The following is a 24,413-nucleotide window of genomic DNA, read 5'->3' as shown; positions in this document are numbered from 1 at the left end:
AAATCCTGGCTTCTATAATACCAAAATCGCCATGTTTGTTATTCTGTTCGTCCTATATGTATATGTGTTGTTGAAAAAAATGTTGTTTTTTTGGAATGCTCTGTAGGCTCCAGCTAGTTGGGTCCCGCTGGTATCGGGAATCTTGAAACGCTACTAGAGAAAGACGGCGTACAAGTTGCATGTTGGGGATCGGCTTTAACCTGCACTCATATGTGAAAACTATCATGGAAAGCTGCCTAGAATTGTGACTTACATTCGCTGGATTTAATAAAGTACTATCGTTAAAAGTTACATCTACCGCGTTAAAAAAATGAAATAAAGTGATGCGAAGCAATTCGCGAGTGAAACCTGGGCAGAACACAAAAGGGTTCGGAAAGAAATTTATGCAGTTGTGAGCGAGCCGGCAGTATAACGACGGGAAAGAGTTAATATTGATCCGTTTTTTTATTTGAGTCACCCCCACGTTTTTTTCACCCTCGCTTTTTTTCATCCCCGGATGAGTGTTACTATAGCAACTGTACAGCAGGTGCCAGCGAACACGCAACAAGGATATCATGTCACTTTTGGTTTCTTAGGTGCTCCTTAAGCGGGCAATTACGCGTTTTTCGTTTGTTGACACTGGGAGCAACGAAAAAGAGCAAACGAATAATGGGGATGAAGTGGAACTACACACACACATACACGGGCACACGCACGTGGCCTTTTCTTATTTTTCTGTTTACCACATGTGGGTTGATATGCACATTATCTAAACACGTGGCAAATTATGTATCTTACAATAATCGCCATTTTACATGCGAACAATAAAAAATTAGGAACAATAAAAAAACGACACACTCGGTAATGAAATCTAAATCCTAAAATACCTTTAAACACATTTTCTTATTCTAAAATCGACAAATATTAGGTAAGATTTTCGAATAACAACTTACACCACAATTTTAATGTTTGCAGAATAATCAGCATATTAGGAAAGTACAATTGGACATTTTCGGCAGTTTTCTTAAATATTTACAGAAAGATCATTTTAAATGCTTTGTTAAAACAGAATTATGTTCGCGATACCTCTATCTATATCTCACAAATCTAAGTAAAAAAAACTGACGAAATCTTCTTTAATTTTATACAAAAATTCAACCCACGGTGCATCCAAAGGCCCCCTCATAACAAGACAAATATGATTTAAAATAATTACCATATCTTGTAAAAGCAAACTACCAATTACCTTTTCGGGTTCTGTTCCATGCCGCGCAAGTTCCCATGAATATTTCATGTCATTCATTTTTTATTCAAGAAAAATCCAGTTGTTTTTCTTTCCCACTTTTCCCGTCCCTGATTAAAAGACGAAATTCACAAAAAAAACCCCCACAGAAAAAATAAGGGTGCAATTAACTCGAACAAGTTCCGAATGGTGATGAGATGTTTTGCTGAAGATTCTTGGATATGCTAATTATCATTGAACTGGTAAATAGAATTTTTTTTGAAAATAAGGAATAAGCGTTTTACACATATCTGACAAAATGCTTGAGATACGTTATAAAGAAATACCCAAACTTGTTATTAGCATAACACAGATCAAAATATATTTGTTGAACTTTTAGTAAATTTGTTCTTATATTATTCATTTAAAGGAAGACGTCATATTTAAAATTTACTCATCGTCAAGATACCAAAGTAAAATCTTGGAAACAGAAAATGGTTTTTTGTTTCAATAATTTTAATTCAGCAGCTCTTTTTAAATAAAATATTGTTGCTATTTAATACATTTCCATTCTTTGAGCAAATTGATTTGATTTATTTTTTTATAAGGTTCTCCTATATTTTGTAAACAAAATCTGCTTTTCTCTAATTATAATAATAATAAATAATAATAATAAATTAAATATAACACCTTGCTGGTGTTGAACGATTTGGGCAAGAAATGAAACGCAATCGGTTTGTAACGAACAATATTTAATAATAAAATAGTCATTATTCACATCAGGAAATTACGTGGAATTTTTAATAACACATAATATTATATTTTCACAACTATATAGATCCAAACAGATCACATTGGTTCGTAGGGATTCGTATCTTAATACACTTAGCAGTATACAACATCGGATACAATTATAATGAAACTCAATACTCTTGATCCAATTTGACTTATCTTTCGTTTTTTTTTGGGGGGGGGGGGGGGGGTGGTAGAGGGTCAGGAACGAAATCTTATATTTATGGATCAGAGAATCCTTAAAAATTGCCTCGACAGCTTCGGGTAACAAAGAACTCTATCATAAGTGTATAATTGTACTTGAATGAGGTAGCTTCATTGGAACAGAATGTTCGGTATTAGTCGATTAAAAATATTTACAATAGCGTTCTAATTTTTTATATAGTATAATATAATGGATCTATGATAAAATCAGTCTTTAGTTTTCTTACTAAATCAACACGAATTGACGATCGCGAGCTCGCAAAAGCTCGGAGCCATGAATTTAACCATAAAATTGAACTTTATTCTTTTACAATTTTTTAAGACGGCGATCAAGGTTCGCCTTAAAAATACAATATTATGGGTAAAATCATGCAAAATGAAGGTAAAAAGATATCTGTTATGTGCTATCAGTAAACAACACAAGTTTGCCAGTAGTGACAGTTAAATCTAGTGGGCAATCAAGTTCGAATCTACCTAAGTAGGTACAGAGCGATTGTCAAATACCTCAAACAATATTTCACTACCAGTAATATTCATGGTTGGAAAAGCGTAATAAAATTAATGATTCTGGCAACCCTGTTGCAATATGGTAAACTCAAATGAGGAAATCGAAAATACGGAGCAGCACGTAGAAAAATATACACTGAGAATGTTTCGATATTATTTGGACCGTCATTTGGTACTTACAGTGTGTGCCCTAAAACTTACGAACAACAAACAAAATATCCATAACAAGTACGTGAACAGCCACCATTTTACACTTATAATTATAACCTAGCGAGAGAAAAGAAAAACAATAAAACACACATATACAGGTAAATACTTCTACAGTTAAAAGATATGCGACGAAAATATTTACAGGAAAATTTACAATGGACTCAAAACTTTTATTCGACACGTGGGAGTTTCAAAAGAAAATTTTGAGCGGAAAAACGTATATAATACATTCGCCTACCGCAATTTGTTTTGCAAATTGCGTTCAAACTCCCGAAATGAAAACGATCCTGTTGAGGGGGACGCTAGGAAGGTTAATTGCAAAATTCGTCGTCAAAAGTCGCTATTACACAACGACAATATGCGTCTAGGAATACAATAAAAACCGGTCCAAAAACGGGTTGCGGGTAAAAAAATAATAGAAAAGGGAATAGAGAAGTTTTACATCGAATTCAAATGCCCACGGTATTGCCGTTACTACAACTCAGATGAAATTACATAGTTCATTCAAATGTGTAACCGTTTCTTGTGGCTACTTTTCCGCTGAAAGCCACTTCTGTGTCAGTTAAGGACGTGTTTAAGATCGGTAGGGAATAGTTGGACATACATAGTAACAGATCAATAATTGGCAGTAAGAAATTGTTTTGAACAATGAAAATTTTTTCCAAAATTTTGTGCAGTAATGGACTACATAAGCTTCCTCAGAATCGTTACTTCACGCACTTTCATTAACGGAAACTCGTTTATGAGTTCATTTAACAACTTTGTGAGTTTTTCTACTGTTAAAGGTTTTGATTTTTTTATGGATCTATGGTATTTAAGTCATCTCTTCGCTCGCGGTTTTAAAATTAATTTTAAAATTAAATTTTAAAATTCCACTTTTCTGAAGATTCCAAGTGCGAGAAACTTGATTAATAGGTTCTCATAGGAAAATAAAAAACCTACACACTGTCTTGTATTCTTGGCGAATTCAGAAAGTTCCAAATAAAGAACTCATTGGAGGAGGTGTTTTTTCTGTAGATAAAACATTAATTTGCCTCAACAATAACGGGGAAAACGAAATTTTCAAAGTGAAATTTTTATTTATTTGCGTTGTCCGCTATATTTTAATGCACCTGGTTGCTTTTTCTTCCGATCTAAACGAAAAGATTTGTCTGAACAATTCTGCAAATCCAAAAATTAATAGATCAAATCGGACGACAAATCTGTTTGTTTATGTCCAACTAATCGAATCAGATTTGACGAAAACTTGATCGACTTTACAGTCGGGTGAAATTATTACCACAGGTAATTAAGGTTAAATTAGAATAAACAGATTTCGTGTATAAAAAAATACTAGAAGCGAATGTGATGAGTGCGACTTAGTGAAAGGCGGTGATGGTGCATTTTTGTCGCCCTACTTTGATATTAATTTAATTTATTCAGCGTGGTGAACGACGACTCCTAGTCAACTTTTTGGCGCTGCCTGCCTGCCGTAAAATAATGGATTTTAATAGAGGCCCTCGGAAATGGTCTGAGAATAACGAGAACATTTTGAAACCTTTTTAAAGTTAATGGCACCTAACGGGCAATTAAAGGATTGAACCCTTGTCATTCGAAAAATATGCCGCAGTCATTTTCGGACTGCGAATCTAACAGTTGTCGATGCAGAGGCGTGCGCTTACCGTTTACGGCCAACTTATTTTTTTAAAACGTCTGAACATTTGGCAGAAAGAATTTATAACCGAGTGACCGCAAGGTAGCTGCGGGAACTCCGACGGTCCTTTAGCTAAACGCTAACAAAAGGTTACAGCTATCTAGGGCACGCAATACAAAAGAACACGGTTTTACAACAGCAGCGGTTCATAGAAACCCAGCATGCAAATTTGTTATTTGCAAATTGAGAGCGTAAAATTTGCAGGTATTGACCTAACAGTACATTTTTGTTGCGACTTTTCAAGAGGGATTTGCATTTTATGAAACCTAGAAGGTCTAGAAGTGGGACTGTATAATTTTGAGTCACAAAGGGTGACTTAAAAAACTATCTTAAGTTAAGCTGCAACATAAATCCAACAGCTACTGCAACGTGAGAAATTTCGCCTTCCACTAACAATTCGTAGTCATTATCAAATGACATTTTTTGCTTTTTCAATCTCTGTCTCCCAAGTTCGATACAAGAATTGTACCAACTAGGTCAGACGACAGCATCTTTAGTCGGAGAGAAAGAAAAAGCATTCATTAACGGCACACCCAATAATTTGAAAAAAAAACTAGAGAAAACGACCACAAAACGTATTTGTGTATTTGTATCATAATCGTTGTTGTTTATATTTAATCATCATTGCGACACATAAAAACAAAGAAGTAAATGAATTCTGTATTATTTATTGCAATTGCAATTGCAACACAAGAGATTATTGTAGAAAAAAACAACTGCAACTAGCATTGGACCTTTTTTTATATTTGGCACCAACCTTTTACAGTACGGAAATCAAATTAATTTTTGGTATTAATATTTCAAACAGGGGAATGAGAACAACAGATCGTTATCGCCGTCCTTGCAGGCTCGTTCAAGATATTCACAAAATAACTTTACAATATTGACACGCGAGGCGCGACGAATAAGTCCAAAAAATATTTGCTAAATGAAAACTCTCGAAACAAACAGGATTTGAAAATCAAATGTCATACGATTGAAAATATAATAAATTATTTGGTTGTTTAAACGCAATTTGGGGTCCAACAAACTGAGAAGGCAAACACTCAATAACAAACTAATACCTAGGAACTCGCATACCTGACTATACAAAACATCCCGTATCACACCGAATTGAAGAGAAAAAATATTTAGGTAGGTATCCCTGATTAATTCGACTAACAGCTAGATTACGTTCTATTAAACTTGGCAGACTAGTGACTCAGCGGCCTCTTTTGTAAAAAAAACGACGCCGATTCGTGAGGGTCCAGCTCCTCTTCTTCAAGGTCCTCCCGAGAACTATGGCTCCTGGACATGGGAGAACCTACCCCGCTACTGTTCGAGTTCATGCCGGTGCTCATACTGAGGTCCTCTGGCTCGGTCTGTTCAGGTAACGCCACCTGTAGAGGGAGACTCATCAAGGGAGTATTTGGAGGGTGGAGGACACGTCTTGGTCTCGTCTCCTCTTCCGGTTCCTCCATATCCAGTGTTGTGTCAGTTTCGGAAGCCATTCCGCACTTGTGGTGCATCAAATGATGCCTTCGACGGAATCTACTGTGACACCTATCACATGAAAATGGTTTTTCGTTGGTGTGGATCAATACGTGCGCTTTGAGTTGATTAGAATCAGAAAATTTCGCGGAGCAGTGATCGCAAGAGTAAGGCCGTTCACCAGTATGAACCCTCAAGTGCCTCCTAAGGTTGGCAACCTGGACAAATTGTCTATCACAGTGATCGCAATGATACGGACGCTCGCCCGTATGCAAACGCATATGGGTCTTCAGATGGTGATCTCTGGTGAATCTTTTATGACATTCGGGACATTCGAAAGGCTTTTCGCCGGTGTGAGTTCGCTCGTGGTTCTGTAAAACGTGTTTGTAACCGAACGACCTATTGCACACGCCGCAAGTGAATTGTTTATCTTTATTCGCCTCCTTCCCGTCCCCTCCCGAGGGAGGTGATACGCTACTCGTAGGAGAAGGTAACGGCTCTTCCGTCTTCCATTTCCGAATTTTTACGTCGATCTGCGTGCTACTGCTCACGACGTTGTTGTTGTTATTTAGTTTTCTCACTTTCTGAGCGGGAGAGAGTTGCTCGGTACTGGTGGGAGGAGACGGTGGTGAGTTGGGAGGCCAGGCAAGCGGCAAGAGACCGGGATGGAAGAAAGCGGGATTCGAAATTGACAGTCCCGAAGCTGCCATCAGTTGGCTGGCCATCAGGAGCTGCGAGGGGGTAAACATCGATGCGCCGGGAAAGGCTGGGTAACCCACCGGTGGAAACGGAGAGTTGAGGGGGTTTTCTTCCGGTTCCACTTTCATTTCCTTGCCGTTGAGGATATCTGAAAACAGGATAATATCTTAAGATTGGCGGATAATGATTATTTCTAAGTGTTGAAATGTTAGCTCGAGTTTTAATATCGCTACCGATGCAGTAAACTAGAAAAATAAATGAAAATATAAAGACAATAATAAAAACTATAATTAATAATTAATTATTAAATTAATAAGTAACACCAGCGTTCTTACTAAACTGCAAATTCTGAACCAGGCATGGGTTTTAGAGCCCGTACTGTAAAAGCCGTTGAAACAGAATTAAATTGTCCAAAATTCAGGCAACTTCAACTTGTTCTTTTGTTCTTTCTATTTTTATTCACCCTATTTTCTGGCAATTCACTTTATTCCTAAGGTGTATGAGTTGCCAAAATCGTGATAAAATGATTCCTGATCCAAACAGCTTTTCACTTTCGAGATAAAAATCCATACTTATAAAATACATCACATTCATTTCGTGGACTTATCCCACAAAACCCAATTTGTGTCTGATGATTAATGCCTCTACATCCATACACGTAAGAAAGGAAACTTGCTACCCAATTTGGATTTCCTCATATGAAGAGCTCTTAATTATAGACAATAAAATTGTGTCTGTCACACACGGCACGGATTTTGTTGTAAATCTTAACTATTTGATAAAGACACGGTGTTGTCGAAACAATTGTCATCTCAAAACATATAATTTCGTGAAAATGTGAACTATTAGTTCTTATTTATTTTGATATTTTGGTGCCGTTTGTTCAGTCAGTGAGGGACAACGTGGAGCAGGGGTTCGAGACTTGTGCCGTTTACACTGAATTCTCCAAATTAAAAGTGATCTCTACCTAGCAACTAACTGTACTTTTCGCACTGCACTGCACTGTTCGAAGTGTGCCAAGTGAGATCTTAAGGAAACATCTGCAGGATTCCAGTCGGAGTTAACAAACGAACGGAATATATTGTCATGAAAAATTCTTTTCTATATACTTTAGAAAATTCTTTAATGCGTTTTCAAACACCATTTGGCGCATGTTTCGACTTTTCTAGGCACGGACCTGACTTTTTTTATTTCAAAGCCATCCTTGACACATTATCCCTTAAGTTTTTAAATTAAAAAATAACGTCAACAATGCCCGCGCATGTGTCTTTCCTTGCCTATCAAAAATCCGGGCAATGGCAAATCCTACTTTATCTCTAAACAAACGCAACATGGTTCAACAGCAAATACCCACTCGAACATATTTTTTGAAGAAAATAACGCGATATAAATATATGGCTGTCGCAGCCGGTTATACACACGCTCTTCTAATTCCATTGAACTCCACTCTCTCGTAATGTGTCCAAACACTATTGCTTAAAGGCGTTTGACAATGAACTTCAAGACGTTTTCCGTGCACAATAGTGCAGACGTCCGACCTCGCTTTAACCCTCGCTTCGCCGGATTCATAAAACACCCGCCCCTTTCCACCCCTCGAGGCAGAGTTCTTGGTGACACTCGGCAAAAATCGACATAAACACCCGTAAGCTAAACGTGGTCTCAAAACGTTTACGACCAAAAATTAAAAAATAAAAGCGCATCTCGTCCAACCGCGAAAGGGTTATCGTTCGCAAGGGGACTAATGAAGGGAGGAGATAAATTAGAAAGGATAATGGATCCCGCGGCTGCGTCCTTCTTCCCGTAAACTGCGTCGTTGGGTGGGGCCTGGAAAGTTAGCCAGGCTCATTACCGGAAGAGCAGCTCACGAAAAGATCGCTCGAAAGTTAAGCGGAGGAACAACTTTCAAAATGGGAAAGTATACATTTACCCAGAGCTTTCTTTGTTAAAGGTGCTCGAAAAACATGAAATTATCCCGATGAAATTAAAATAATCGGTGCGAACTATGGCTATGTTTTTCTATTGGTGGAGTTTCCTAAAGATTTTATGACTTCGTCTTTAATAAGCAGCAGATCGGATCATCATAAAAGAAAATTTGTTTTTTGATCGCTATGTCGAAAATATCTTTGGGTAAAAAACACATTTTTGTAATTTATAACCCCAAATATCTAACCTGTCGAAATCAACGATTAATAACTCGATATCTTGGTCTATATTTGTTCATATTTATCCCATCGCGACAATTCCACTAAATTTATTAGTATTATTAGTATTAGTAGAGTTGTGAATAAGAAGGTTTAAAATATAAAATGTGGGTAGGATAGATGGAACAGCCTACAACATGGATATTTCAGAGAACTGTTTATTTAATGACAAATTAATTCTCCGAAATCGAAAGAAAACAAGTCGACCTGAAAATTAGACCTCAAAATTATTATGCGAAGGAGTAATTAGATAGGCAAAACTGCAAATCCCGAATCTTCATTGTCATTATTTTGGACTATTATTCTAGTACAAATTGCAAACAATATTAGTTAATTAGGGTATATATTAAAATTGAGTTCCCATTTTATTCGTTATATTTTAGATTAAGCATATATAAACTTAAATAAACTAAAAATCTGTCTGGGTTTTCTTATCTAGATGGGAATCCGATTTGACATTCTCGAATATTTTATTTATTATATACCACATTATCTAAATCCAATAAATCGGCAAATTCGTAATTTTTTTGTTTTTTAAATATTAATTTCCATATTACATGTAATGGTTATATGCTTTACTATTTTTTTTGTGAATAAATTCGAGGCCGAATATAAAGCCGAAGTATGTTTAGTGATAACAATGGAAATATTTTGCATTAGGACCATTGAAGGTAAGTGTACGGTGTATAAACAGAAAATCTGAAAACAGATTATGGAAAGTTTTGTGTTGGCTAATCTGACTGTTATTTGATATTGACAGACAATCTCGCCACAGAGCTTAAGGGATTTGTTAAGCACATTGTCTGGTGGAAAGGAAAATATTTATAAATCGTGGGTATTAAAAAAACCGACGGAGTGACCTATCGAAAAATTGTAGTAATCTATTCAGAAGTATAATAGAATAGAAAAACCACAGGTACTCATACATAGTATCATTAAATTTTTCTTGCACAAACTCGATAGGTAAAGATAGATAGCTGTTGACATAAAACTAGCTTTTGTCATCATACGTTAAACGGTAAATCGGTATTCCTTTGTCTGCCATACAGGTTAAAACCAATGGCAGATAACTGCAGTTTTTCTACATGTTTGTTTTTTTTTGGAGAAATCATATAAATTGTTTATCCTTCTTTGAACTGCAGATTTTGCCATATATTTTGACTATTTAATACTGTTTTTCAATGGAAAAATGTTGTGTTGCCTAATAGTTGCTGTAATGTATAAATGTGTCAAAAGATTTTTATTGGTAAGCAGAGCTATTGCATATTACCAAAATATTACATGGCTTATTTTATAAATAAATACTAATTCGGAGCGTTAAACATGACAAACAAACTAAACAAAATATATGAATATCGTTAGTTAGTTATATAATAATAATAACGAATTATTATATTTGTGCGTTTAATTCATAAATAAAAATAAATTGGTATTTTGGTTCTTTATCTACTTAAAAAACTGAGAAAGAAGATTCAAAAATCTTCCCTTTTCAAGAACAAAAAGATTTACATATTAAATTAAAATTCTTCTGAAAAAATAGCTCTTTTCTAACAAACAAATTTGTTGAAAATTTTAATTAATATAATATTAATAATAATTAAAGAAAATATTGTTTAATTATCAACAGATCAATGATTGATAATGGAATAATAATCACAAATAAAGTCATTAAACAACGAGAGCTCCCCATTCTCCTATTTATACAAATAAGAGAGGAAAAGGATCCCATTTGACTTCTTCTACGTTGGGCTCATTTCAGTTTAGAACGAGTTCACTGGTCAGTCAGGATTTTAGAAAGGTTCCGAAGTCTACAGAATTTAGGGTGTTCTATACGAAATTTTATACAGTTGTTACTGGTTTTGAGTCGCCCCAAAATACTTGCCAAATATAAATTATCTCCTATTATGGCCTTATACCAAATTTGGAAAAGCTCTCTTTGTTAGTTTTGCACACGCGAGTCACCGTGTGTAAAGGAAAAAATGTAATTACCTTCCTATATAATTACCGTTTTTAGAACTGCCCTTTTTGGGTTTTTCTGGAATATTATAGCAATCCAATGTGAAAGTAGTAGTAAAAGTAAAGTTTAAGGTTGGGCTCATATGATGCTTTCTGCGTACGTAAACTTTTAGTTTGGGCTCATGTAGCTTTGTTTCTTTGCTTTCTTTAGAACCCTGCAGATTTAGAGATATAATCTACAATTTTCCTATCTCATAGTAGTCAGGATATGGCGAGCTGACGAGTAATTATTAATATATGAACAATATTGTAATGTCGCTATGTTAAAATAAACAAGTTCAAGTGGTGGTGCGTTGCGTAAGTCTGAGATAAAGGATGGCTACAAAATCTCCACGTACCTTGAACCGTGTGGACTCGTCTAGTTCGTTTCAGAAAACCCGAGTAAATTATTAATTTATTGATAGCCTAAATTTAACACACAGTAATGGCAACTTCGCAAAAGGAGATAGTAAAAAAAGGAAGAAACGGCAGTCCAAAGAACCAACAACAGACATATTTATAAGTGCAAGCGTGTAATACGAAATACGGGTGAATCGTTGCGAGAGATACAAAGTTCCTTTTTGATGCCTTTTGTCGCGGTTATACCGAATAAAATTCCCGCATTTATGGCAGGCAGGACTGACTCGACGCTTTCCCATTCAATATTCCGACAGTCCGAATTCCGTTTTCATTGTGGCATCACGTTCGACACTGAATAGTGTCTCGCGTTTCATATATCAACGCGGAATCGTTGCCATTTTTCAATAACTCTGACGTGTGAGGTAATTCATCATCATTTGGTTATTCGGGGAATGGACGTAATATATGATAAACGGCGAATATGTTAGAATTGCCCAAACGATACTGCGCAATACGTAACGCCCCACTGAGATGCGATGAATGCCGATAGTCTCGCAAACATTTTTAATTTTTATGATAAATCCCTAAAGCAAAAAAGTAGTGACCACCTACTTCAGAGCAACAAGCGACATTGTTTTGAGATGCGAGTTTTCATAGATCTTAACTTTTTGGCGGGGTTTCTCTAATTTCAAATTTCTGTAATTTTATTGTACTGGCGTCCGTAATTTTAAAACTATCAGAAATTCAAAATGAATTCAAAGAAATATTACTGAATTACATGTAGTACATATACATTTTTTGAAATCAAGAGAACTAGATGTTTCAAACAATTATAATTGCAAGAAAAATGAGTTGTTCAACAGAGGTGGAATTTGACATATATTTTTAAACACCAGGTACATGTAAGGTTAATATTTTGTTTTACTCTCTTCTGTAAAATACCCAATTATACACCGATCTAGCCTACGGAAAGTGTCATTTTATTACATCAGTTTCGTTTCCTACGGATCCGAGCCACTTCGGACATTTTCGGGATATTACCGCACGGGCTTGAGAGCAATCGGATGTTTTCGGAGATTTTATCGCATTTCTTGAATTTGGACGTTTGTCAATTCTGGCGCCCATATCAGTGAATGTATTCGTCTTATTTTGCAAAAATGTATCCAAAAACTAACCATCGTAGAAAAAGTATAGCATGCAACCCATTTGGTAAACTTTTTAAGTCACTCGTTTATTAAACATCGCTGAACTCTGCTCGTGCCAAATAAACATGAGACTTAAGTGCCGTTTAGCGCACTTTATGAATAATATACTATAGTCATCCATTATATTGTTCGATAAATTCGTGGGTAAACGAAAAAATAAAACAAATTAAAATATATAAGGTTGTTCGGAAAGTCATTTCGTTTTTTCCCGTCAGAGGACTTAATTACGTTTTTTCAAAACCAACTTCACACTTAAGCCTCATAACCATTATATGTCTTGAGACCTGATATTGCAAGGCTTGTGTGTGAAAAAGTTCTATTAATTCTACGCAGTAGTTTTTGGTTGGTGCCCTTTTAAATATGGAGAGCATAAAGCAGCATTTTCGTCATATTTTACTTTTTTACTTCAGAAAAGGTAAAAATGCTGTCTAAGCGAGAAAAAAAATTGACGGATGTGTATGGAGAAGGCGTGTTAACAGTACGCCAGTGCCAGAACTGGTTTGCAAAATTTCGATCCGGCAATTTTGATGTCGAAGATGCACCACGGTCTGGAAGGCCGGTCGAAGCTGACAAAGATGCGATAAAGGCATTAGTTGATGCAAATCGGCAAATAACCACACGAGAGATCGGTGAGAGATTAAATTTGTCGAATTCGACTGTTTATGGCCATTTTAAAGGCATGGGCTTAACCTCGAAGCTCGATGTGTGGGTGCCCCATGTCCTTACGGAGCGAAATTTGTGTCGTCGCGTTGACGTGTGTGATTCGCTCCTCAAACGTCAAGAAAATGATCCATTTTTGAAGCGGATTATTACTGGGGACGAAAAATGGGTTGTACACAACAATGTTAAACGCAAGAGGTCATGGAGCAGAAAAGATGAACCGGCTCAAAGCGTGTCAAAAGCCAACATTCACCAAAAAAAGCTGATGCTCTCCGTTTGGTGGGATGTCAAAGGAATCGTTTTTTTTTAGCTTTTGCCGGACAATACAACGATTAATTCAGAAGTCTATTGTCATCAACTGGACAAATTGAATGATTCACTTAAAGAGAAGAGGCCCGAATTAATCAACAGGAAGGGTGTAGTGTTCCACCAGGATAATGCGAGACCTCACACAAGTTTGGTCACTCGCCAAAAACTTTTACAGCTTGAATGGGACGTACTGCAACATCCACCATATTCTCCAGATCTGGCGCCTTCCGACTACTATTTGTTCCGGTCCCTGCAAAATTTTTTGGATGGCAAAACCTTTACCTCAAATGAAGATGTCAAAAACCACCTGAACCAGTTTTTTGCCAGCAAGGACCAAAACTTTTATGGGATGGGAATTATGTTACTGCCAGAAAGATGGCAAAAGGTGTTGGACCAGAATGGCCAATATATAATTTAGTAAAATATTTATTCATTATACGAAAACTGTCTTTCATGTTCCCCAAAAAAAACGAAATGACTTTCCGAACAACCCAATACAATCTGGTCACTTAGTCTGCAACATATGGCGGTTATTAATAAACAAGAAAGATTTTGCACTTTGAATTAAATTTTTTCATGAGGCCTATTATAATTACTGATATTTTAATTCTTGTTTTTATTTGTATTTTATATTTTGTTTCTATTCCTATTGAAATTGAGCTTAAAATATTTAAAAACATTGAAGTTATTTTTGTGCCATATATATTTGGTATTTACTAATTTATAATAGTATATTATGCAGCAAGTGTGGTAAACGGCATTTTATTTGGCGCGAGAGGAGTGAGTGTTTAATAAATGAGTGACCTAAACAGTTTACCAACGTGTTGCATACTATAAAAACCACGAATACATTCACGGACATAAGCGTCAGAATTGAAAAACCTCAACATTCAAGCGGTGCGGTAAAATCTCCGAAAACATGTGATTGGTCCCAAACGCGTGCGGTAATATTCCGGAAGTGTCCGAAGTGGCTCGGATCCGTAGGAAACGAAACTGATGTAATAATACTTTCTGCACGCTAGATCGATGTATAATTAAGTAGTTCACAAAAGGGGTAGAAAAACAAGTTTAGGGCAGATATACAAAAAACAATGCTTTTCCAAATTCTTAATGTTTTTTAAGTAAAGAACTTAGATACTTAGATAGATATGGGCATACATAATTTTAAATTCTAAACAACTATTCTTAATAGCGTTTTGCTGATTTTTTTCATTTTCACTTCATTTTTGTGAAATTTTTATATTTTTACCCTGCGTTAATAAGCAATAAATAAAATATTCCATATATATTGTATTAGTTAAAAGATTTTTGGAATTTTTCAAATGAACGTCGACTTTCAAAAACTTTCTTGAAAAAAGATTTATTCAAAAAAACGTCCGCTAATTTCTAGGGTAAATAAAATAATAAAAAATTAGGTTAGTTTACACATGTGGGGCCTCAAAAAAATACAATATAAAAATGGGTTAAGAGGATATTGGTTTTTGAGTTATTTGAAGTTTTAGAAGTAACGCGTATTTTTTAATGCAACTAACGTTATGTTTTAATATTTTATTTACTCTACAAATTAGCGGAGCATCTTTCGAAACGTCCTGTGTGGATGAGGTAGTACCACACATACTGTAGGAGACACGGTTTGACATTCCTTTCGTCAAAAAGTCGGCAACCGCAGCGACTTCTGAATTCACTACAATTTGAATAAAATTCTACCGAGGCATTTTTTTCCTTATCTTGTTCTCTCGGTTCGGATTTCCTGTCTGATATATAAATAAACGATATCCAATTATGCGGAGCTATCCGCTATATTATCAACCGAAAATTGAAAGCATCGTATATTATTATATACTTCTTATTAAGCCATTCTCTGGTTTTTTTTTGTCCCGAAATAGGTACGAGTAGGTGAACCGAATTGGCTTGAGGTGTTACAAATTCTAATTAAACCCAGATCGAGATAATGTGCTAGGCGATTGCAAACTCGTTTTCGCGCGGTACATACCTTCGTTCGCCGGGTACCTTAATTTAACAGAAAGGCAGAAAAAATTTGAAAGTACTCCGCTGCGATAATGGATCCAATTTAATATTAATTTGGCGTACAGGAAGCGTTTTAAATAATGACCGTCTAATCGTTTTAGGTACCAAAAAAAAACTGGTCACTCGCAATTCTGCTACGAAAAACTCTAAAAATCAAATACAAGGCAGTTTTCGCTTGCTTTATATGATGAGTTTTACCAACCCTTTACCGAATTTCGACAGAAGTGTCCCTATAAGTATGAGTCAAACAACGTCAATGCCTCAGATATTTTGGTTTTGATAGTAATTTTTGTGTATTACCGAAGTCTAGCGCCCATCTACAAAGTAAATATTCGAATAGAGCGGATCCACCATCACATTGTCATTAAACAAAAAACTTTCAGTAAATGAAAGATAAATCTCCATTCTCTGACAAAGTTATAAATTCAAATATAACCCCAGATGTGTTATTGTTTAAATGAAATCGACTAACTATACTGGGTTGTTCTAAATTACTATTTTGTATGTATTTGAGTACATACATACTATTTAATAGACAAAATTTTGTCTGGTGGCAGTTTTAAATACGGCACTGGAATTGCTATTTCATTTATTTAGAAAATATAGTCTTGGTACGGTCCTGTGCGTTTAGCACACCGTTTATAAATTAAAATATTACACGTTACTAAGACTAAAAATTTAGTATTCAGATGAACATAAAACTTATAATAGGTTTAATTTACTACTTATAATTTCTAAAATATTGCAATTATTTATACGTTTTAACACAAACTTTAATAAACCTAAAAATAGAATGATATTTACGGTAAATGCAACTGTTATGGGCGTTATATCAATCGCGCTGGTACCAGTCCACTTAAATTTTATTACGTTTGTAAACTTAATTTAATAATATTAATTAATTAAATTTTATTGCAAAATCGTGTGTTTTTTTTAAATTGATTCTTTAATGGCAAGTATATAAAATTGTCAAAAATAAAATTTGGAGATATATAAAACGGAAAAAATATGAAACTTCTAAATTGCACAACAATTATTGGAATAAAGGATTCAGAAACTGAAGAGAACTTACGTGTAAAATAATCTCCAATAATTTAACCCACCATATATTGGCATGGTCATTTATAACCTCCCTACCTTACAATAAGAAAAAAAAATTAATAACATATCGCTTAAAAATAATTAGCACCCACCCTACCTCTCAACTGGGTTTTTAAACCAGGACGTGAATTTTTAGAGCCAGAGTTTATTTTTTTTATTTCGGACGGTAACCTAAAATGAACCAATGGATGTTATCATCCGTCAGCAGACAGTTCATTAAGGAAATTTAAAATTAATAAGCCGTGGTAACAAACAAAACAAGGAAATTATCCGAGGAATTGGTCGCCAAAAATATATTTAATGAAATAATAATAAAGTCAACAAAGATGGGTGCTGATTTTGATTCTTACCTCTCTTCGGTGTGCTCTCTTGTAGCAAAGGCATGTCCCGACGGAAACCAGTCACCACAACGTTATCACAAAACAGTCATCGCCAAACGATCACCGTAAACCAAAAGTGTCAGTTTTGTTTACAAAAAAATCGCCCGTATACGAACGTCAATGTGCTCCAGTTAAGAGAAAGTGTTGCACAACTGTTTGATTTGGCACATGAGCGCTTACTGAAATTTTTACACATTCAAGGGATGACCTACACTAACTCCAACCCCCACCAGCTCTGGTGGGGGTGAAGCGGCGCGCGGTGGGGAGAATTAGAGCGAACGGCACCCCCTGGACGCGTTACGCACAGGGTAATAGGAAGTATTAAGAAGCTGCCTGTTTCATTAATAGGGTTGGCGAGCGGCAGGAAGGTGCTGTGGGGGTGGGTCCGGGTAATTCGCTCGATGTGCACTAGCGCTATTAATGTTTTAATCAATCCAGCGGTAATCATTTTTGTTTCGACATAAAAATCGGACATTGCGTTTTATATAATAAAATCTGCAAAGGGCACTGCATTGTTCGCCAGCCTTCAGTATATAAATTTAATGAATATTTTTCTATAAGTTCTTGTTTCGATTGGAATTACGAAAATTTTAATAACCTGAAAGACAAGGAGAATGGTTCACATTTTGTGCTGCAAATCATACACACCTTCATAAATCGAATAGTCCGAAACGACAGTCACCTCGTATCTTTAATTTCCACAATTTTTTTTGGGCCAGAATCAGTTCTGTACCTTTTCTATTATTAGAATAAAATATCTCTTGTATCCGCCACGTTTTTGAAAGCGATGCCCAGGTTAGAAACCTAGATAAAGTCTGTTCATAGATATAAGAAAGTGACTAACTGATACGAATTAAGGAAAGACCCGGGCAAACTGTAAGAATGAAATATGGCAGAACAGGTCCGTACTTTTCTTAGAATTTAATTATTTAGGGTTTTGTTAGGAAATACACTAAACAATATTCATTTACGTATGTATGTATTTATGTTTAAATCTAAAATAAAATTAAAATTTATTTTTATTACCTACTTAAATTACTTAAAATTATTCACATAATATATCAGTATCATTATCGCTATCATCGCCTGTTCTAATTATTATTTGTTCTATATTATTTGCAATATGGATATACGATTGTTCTGCTTTTTCGTTAAAAACTTCGGTTTCTATAAGTTTGATGACATTGGAGTTAACGCGGGGAAAAACAGTGTTACGACGAATGGCAGATTTCAGTTGGTGCCAAAAATTTTCAATGGGATTAAACATACAGTGGTAAGGTGGAAGCCCTAAAACTGTATGCCCTATATTTTTTGCATAATTATCACAGACGTATTCCTTTTGTAGGTTCAAGCTTTGTAGAACCTCAATTAATTGCTTTTTGGTATAAACTTCGTGAAAATAAATGTCGTTATTATACATGTAGTTTTGGATTGTTGCTTTTGTGTCACACGAGGAAGGGATTTTATTCAACTGTCTACTGTGATAATTTGCATTGTTCATTACAATGACGTTATTAGGAGAAATGTTTGGAACTAGTTAGTTTTTAAACCAACTTTCAAATAAATCAGCGGTGGTGTTTTCATGGTAATCCAGAAAAGAATCTTTAATATTTTTCGCAGACAGAGAAAGTCCATTTGGTATCCAACCATCTTTAGAGCCGGCATGCAAAATAGTTATTCTATTACCTCTTTTTGATGGGGCGTTTGTTTTACACTTATCAGTTGAGTCAACCCAACCCTTTTCCGGAGTATCATAAGTGTCGAGCCAGGTTTCATCCAAGTAAATAATTAGCCTTTGTTGTTCTCTGTAAATAATAATTTTTTCTAGATATTCCGGTAGCCATTTCCGAATTCTAAAAGATTCCATTAAAACTTGCCTTTTGTCAGTTTTTTTAAATCTAAAACCCATGTGTTGAATACACTTCCATAAGGTAGTTCTGCCACATTTAACACCGGTTTCATCTTTTTAAAGCCTCCTAATTAAGATATCTACTGTAGGCACGCTTTGTTCCTCGTATAACTGGTAAATTTTACGCCGTATTATATCTTGATCACTTTCAGCATGTCAGCAATGTCAGCATCGCTTCTTTTTTTCGTTGAAATGGGATTATTCACAATTTTGTTTATAACTTCCCTAGTCTCAATAGAATAGTGTTTTCTACATTTGGGCGGGAGCATCTCCTGAGATACACTAGACTCGCACATATTTTGCATAATTCGCACACGATTCAACACACGCTGTATTACACACGAAATAAGAATGATTACTAATAAACTTAAACTAAGTAGTATACTAAACCAAAGAATATTAAACACAGGTAGGTTTAAAATTATTTTCTATTACGGACCACAATTTTACCTGAATTTAAATTCCGAATCTTTAGGTAATAATCTTATAGCATTGTATGTTAATGACCACCCTTGGATAATGCCATTCAAAAGCAATTGGTCACTTTCTTATATCTATGAACAGACCATACCAGAATATACAATACTCCGATATTATATCTACATTGGAAAAATGTTATATTATGATTCGTTATATTTAATTCACATTGTATTGTTTTTTTTATATTTATATGGCATATATCTTTTTTTATAGACCTTAGAAATAGAAATAGAGAACCCATAAAATTTGTATTCCGTCACATGTTAGCTATTTGACAAGACGATATCCAATTAATTTTATTACAAATCTTGTTGCTACTAGACAGAGTGATTCAAAACGAAAAGGAAATCTGAAAACAATTAAGTCAAACTTGCAATACACAAATGCTGCTATAGTTTACGAGATGCAGGGGATGAAGTTTTGATAAAAAAATTAAAAAATTGCTATAATTTTAATAATTTTAAGTTAGAGATCAGAATATTTAATTTAGCTCGTGAAGAAAGCGTCGACTTTTTTTTTATTTACCTAAATAGGACAAAGTTAAATTGAAATACTTAAAGAACAATTTTTTTGTTAGAAAATGTATTTTTGCTCAATATCATAATTTTTAACTGTTTTCGAGAGTCCAGATCGAAACCAACTGATTTTTCAATATAGTCAATAATAAAATGCAGTCTACAATCGATTAAAGATTGAAGATCTATGGTGAAAAATTCAATTCAATTACTGAAATTAAAAACTATTTGCGACTCTTACTCAACGTTCTAAGATCTTTGGAAACAATATATCAGAGTGGTAGAGTTAAATGGCGATCATTTTGAAAATTCACTGCACAATATTCTTATCATTTGGTTAAGATGTGTTATTGATCTTTAGGCATTTAAATTGGTAATTTCTTGTGTAGTTTCTAAACAAGTTTTGAAAATTTTGAAAATGTAATGAAGAATGTATGTAAAGAAGTATAGTACGGTTATATTAAATTATTTTAGTTACTTAAATGATTAAGAATTATTATATTGAGCAAAAAGATATTTTATAGCTTAAATGTTTTGTATTTAACTCTGTTTTATTTTTACAGCTAAAAAAGTATGACATGGTTTCTCTATGCAGTTAGCTACACCTAGTACCCTCTATTAAAATGAGTCACACATTTCGATTTGTCACCTAGAGGAACTCACAGATATCAATTTTAATGTTACTATTGCCAAATTTATTAAAACTACAGGAATTTTTCAATTTTGGTTTAGCTTTATCGTTATATCGTCATGTTGTCGTACGTGTAGTATTTAAAATAAATACAGCTAGTTACAGCAGTGGATAGTGCTCCCACTACCTATCAATATACAAGAAGAAAACATCTTATCTAATAAACATAACCCCACACGACCTTTTCGTATTGGAATTTTATGGTTTATTGTTGCATAACAACCATCAAAACAAACGAATCTGCGCTATTTTCCTATATCTGTATATTTTCAGGCAGTCATTTATCCAGCCTTGTCCCGAACCCGAAAGGAAGAAAGAAACGAAAACTGAAATCTGGAGGAATAGCTAATACGAAATTAATAAAATCAATTTCCTTTCTCCGAAGAGTAAAAATCTAAAGCACATCCCGGCAAAGTTATAAAGCAGGATTTGCGCGACAGGCTTTCCCTTTGATGTGCTTTATTACATCCCTCCCGTCTCACGTAGCTGCATAACTTTGATTGCACGTACTTTCCTGAATACTTTTTAATAATTTCCGACGACTAAAAGCTATCGCGTATTCCCGAATTTGCGAGGTATCTTTTGAAGCTGCCGTATGGCACGATATGCTCTATGCTACACCTCAAAATTTGTAGAGGATTTGTGGTTGGAAGTGGTACCTACCTAAAACATAACTTTTTATATCAAACACCCTGTAATGATCCACACAATCATAACATTTTGTACTCGTGATGCAACAGTTCAAATATTTCCAATTATTAATGAATCACGGTGTATATCAAACCCCCGAAATGCTTCAGAGATATAATATGTTATTAATTGCAGCGTTTTTTTACGCACACGCCATATCATTCGACGCCAGGGTGCGGTGCAGAAAAAGCACGCGTTCAGACTTATTCCGGGCAGCCAGGTGCTCTAAAACGGGAAAATGCCGTTTTTTACGCTAAAACACAAAATCCGAGGGGGTGTTTTTTGTCGTCGTGCGGCAACAGTATTGTCTGGAACGTTTACACGTGTGTGTCACGTATTGTAAAGGAGGTCTGAAGTTTGAATGTGTCGGTACTTCCGTACAAAATTCAAAACACGCGTGATATCGAAAGCGATGAAACATAATATCAGTTTACTTTTACTATTTCGCGTCAGTTGCGAATGCGGTCTGGCAATATTAATTACTGATAACGATATTAATTTGTAATTTGTGTCAAATAATTAAATCTCTCACAAGAAGTATCCTTTTTCTCGTGCCAGTTGGTCCCATTTTTCACAAAAATATTATTTGCAACAAATATTTGAATTTACAAAATCATCGTTATCAACCGACGTCCTTGTAGAACAATTATATTCCTTTTTTTTAATATTTGTGAAGTGTGCAGAGTTGTTCGTGCATTCATTCAAATCCAGACATCTCTACTTTTTACAGCAAATGTGAATCAAACAGATTTGAAGTACCAAGTACCAAAATCCATTTAAATTAGTCATAAGATTTTTCTGTATTTTTATTTGGGTTTGAATGGACGCCCACAAGCATGAAATTTTCAAAATCCTCTAAATATCAGAAATCAACAAGACCTTGAAACTTTCCTTTTCAAATTCTACAAGTCCTACAAATGTTAAATATTTCTGCTGTTTTGATAGACGTAATTATTGTCTTTAATGACAGTTTTAAACTAGTATTATTATGATTTTAAATGAATGATATCAAATTTGAAGTTTTTTGACGATTATTCAATATTTTCAAAACACCATAAATTCTGCATTAATTTGCTTATATCTTTTTTATCAATCAATATAATCAATGTTCGTTAATGCCTATATCAATAACAATGGAAATATTCATATCAATACATCATTTTTCCTGTAGTTCACGTTTAGGAAATTAAATCACGTATATTTAAAAAACTTTAAATTGTTTCAAGGACAACAATTCCAATTCCGATCTTATCAAAAGAAATTCTTTAGACTAAACCTTACTTCCCGGGATAAATCGATGTTGTCGCTATTTGACTGATTGATTCATTGAATGATTTCTCCTTGCTACGGGATAAAATTCGCAGTTACTATGCACGCGTCTAGCCGACGATGGTTAATTTCAAAACAGAATCGCAGCTGCTGCTGCGAGTTCCTAAAACAGCCCTGGTTCCACGAGAATGAGGACCAATATATTGTCTGCGGTGTTATGGAACCTTGTCCAATTAATTTGGATATTCGCGCTAGGTTAATTTTGCTGATTTATTTCAATTAATATAGGTATAGTTTGAAAGCTGAATTATGAAGACTTTCAATTTTTCCGCACTAACCGAGACAAATACTAAGAAAAAAATGCGAAAATTTACATTTGCACAATTGTTTATCATATTAATAATAAATAGCACTATTAAAGTAGATAGTTGTTCAAAGTTATACACGATTTGCTTCGATACATGTATACACGTTTTCTAAAATTTGTAAAAAATACGTGATTACTATTGATTTCATTGACAACGTTTGTATTTATCGCAGCCTGTTTACTAAATACACTATATTTCCGTTTTTGAAAGGCGGATGAAAAATTATGAAAATATTTGTTATAAGATTAGTGTAAAAATATTGACACATTTCAAAATTTTCATGTTCAAAGAAAATATCAACAGGGGTCAATGAAATGTTACAGTGACTCACAGCTTAGATGATGCAGTCGCTGTAATAAAAACTAACCGGTCTTAATGTCTATTTATTTGAAAAAAAAAAACAACTTATTGAAATTAAGTTAGTAAAGAGGCTTCTAAAAAAGTGTGAAGTACTTTTTGTCTTAAATATGTTTTACTTAGTTACATTCGACACAACTAATTTTCTGGTATACTCCGGGGAAATTGTGCTCCATACTTCAGTAATTTTTACTTTTAATTCATTCCTGTTGCACTATTTACTTTTTTTTTAATGTTAACCAGAAATTTTCAATTACGTTTAAGTCTGGTGACTGGGCTGGTGTCTTAATAACATTTGGGCAGCAACTAACTGCGGACTCGAAATCACGTGTGCTTTGGATCATTGTCCTGATGGAACCAATAATTGTTACCCATATTTAATTTTTGGGCCCTAGCAACCAGATGCTGTCTTAATATATCTAAATACACATATTCGTTCATATTTATTTCAATGAAATGCATATTACCTACTCCTACAGATGACATACAGCCCCATAACATCACTCCACCTCCACCGGGCTTTACCGTAGCTTTTAAATTTTTCAATTTTATTTCTTTCGTAGGCTTTCTCCGTGCTGATCTTTTTCCATCGGATCGAAATAAGTTTATTTTCGTCTCATCAGCAAATATTACTGAATTTTAGAAGATCAAATCTTTTTTGATATGCTTTCTAGCGAATGCCAATTTCACGCTTCGGCTAATGAATGGCTTAGTTCTGGCAGTTCGTCCATGTAAATTATTTTTTCGAAGGATTCGTAGAATTGTTTCGGGGTTACACCTTTTTCCAAACTGTCTTTCCACTTCGACACACATCTTTGGAGCACATTTTTTGAATTATTCGATACCTCTCTTACAATCCATCTTCTCTCACGTTCATTGAACATCTTATTGGGAGCTAACCTTGAGTTATTCTCCACCGTATTTTCGTTACAGTAACCCTCAATGATGTGCTGAACAGTTATAGTACACTTATTTAATATTTTGGCTATGTCTCTTTGTCTGTATCTATTTCTGTGCTGAGTAATAATTAAATTTCGCTAAGAAATTGTAGTTTGACGACCCATTTAAAAAAAAATTCATTTTGCTGAAGGAAAACGTGTAAGACAAAAAGGAATTAGT

At 34.7% G+C, this 24,413-nt stretch overlaps 1 protein-coding gene across 1 annotated transcript; it reads right to left on the bottom strand.

The window, feature by feature from the left end:
* Positions 1–5,800: 5,800 nt before the first annotated feature.
* LOC132700904 (protein krueppel-like) lies at positions 5,801–17,019 on the bottom strand. The gene is made up of 2 exons (XM_060668486.1): positions 16,986–17,019; positions 5,801–6,924 (listed from the first exon to the last, which is right to left on the bottom strand). The coding sequence occupies exons 1-2, from the start codon at positions 17,017–17,019 to the stop codon at positions 5,801–5,803; spliced, it is 1,158 nt and encodes a 385-aa protein (XP_060524469.1).
* Between the last annotated feature and the right edge of the window lie 7,394 nt (positions 17,020–24,413).

The sequence above is a fragment of the Cylas formicarius genome, unplaced genomic scaffold (assembly GCF_029955315.1).
Source record: "Cylas formicarius isolate icCylForm1 unplaced genomic scaffold, icCylForm1.1 PGA_scaffold_4__25_contigs__length_36172078, whole genome shotgun sequence".
Classification (NCBI taxonomy): Eukaryota; Metazoa; Arthropoda; class Insecta; order Coleoptera; family Brentidae; genus Cylas; species Cylas formicarius.
This window is presented reverse-complemented; position numbering and strand designations above follow the sequence as displayed.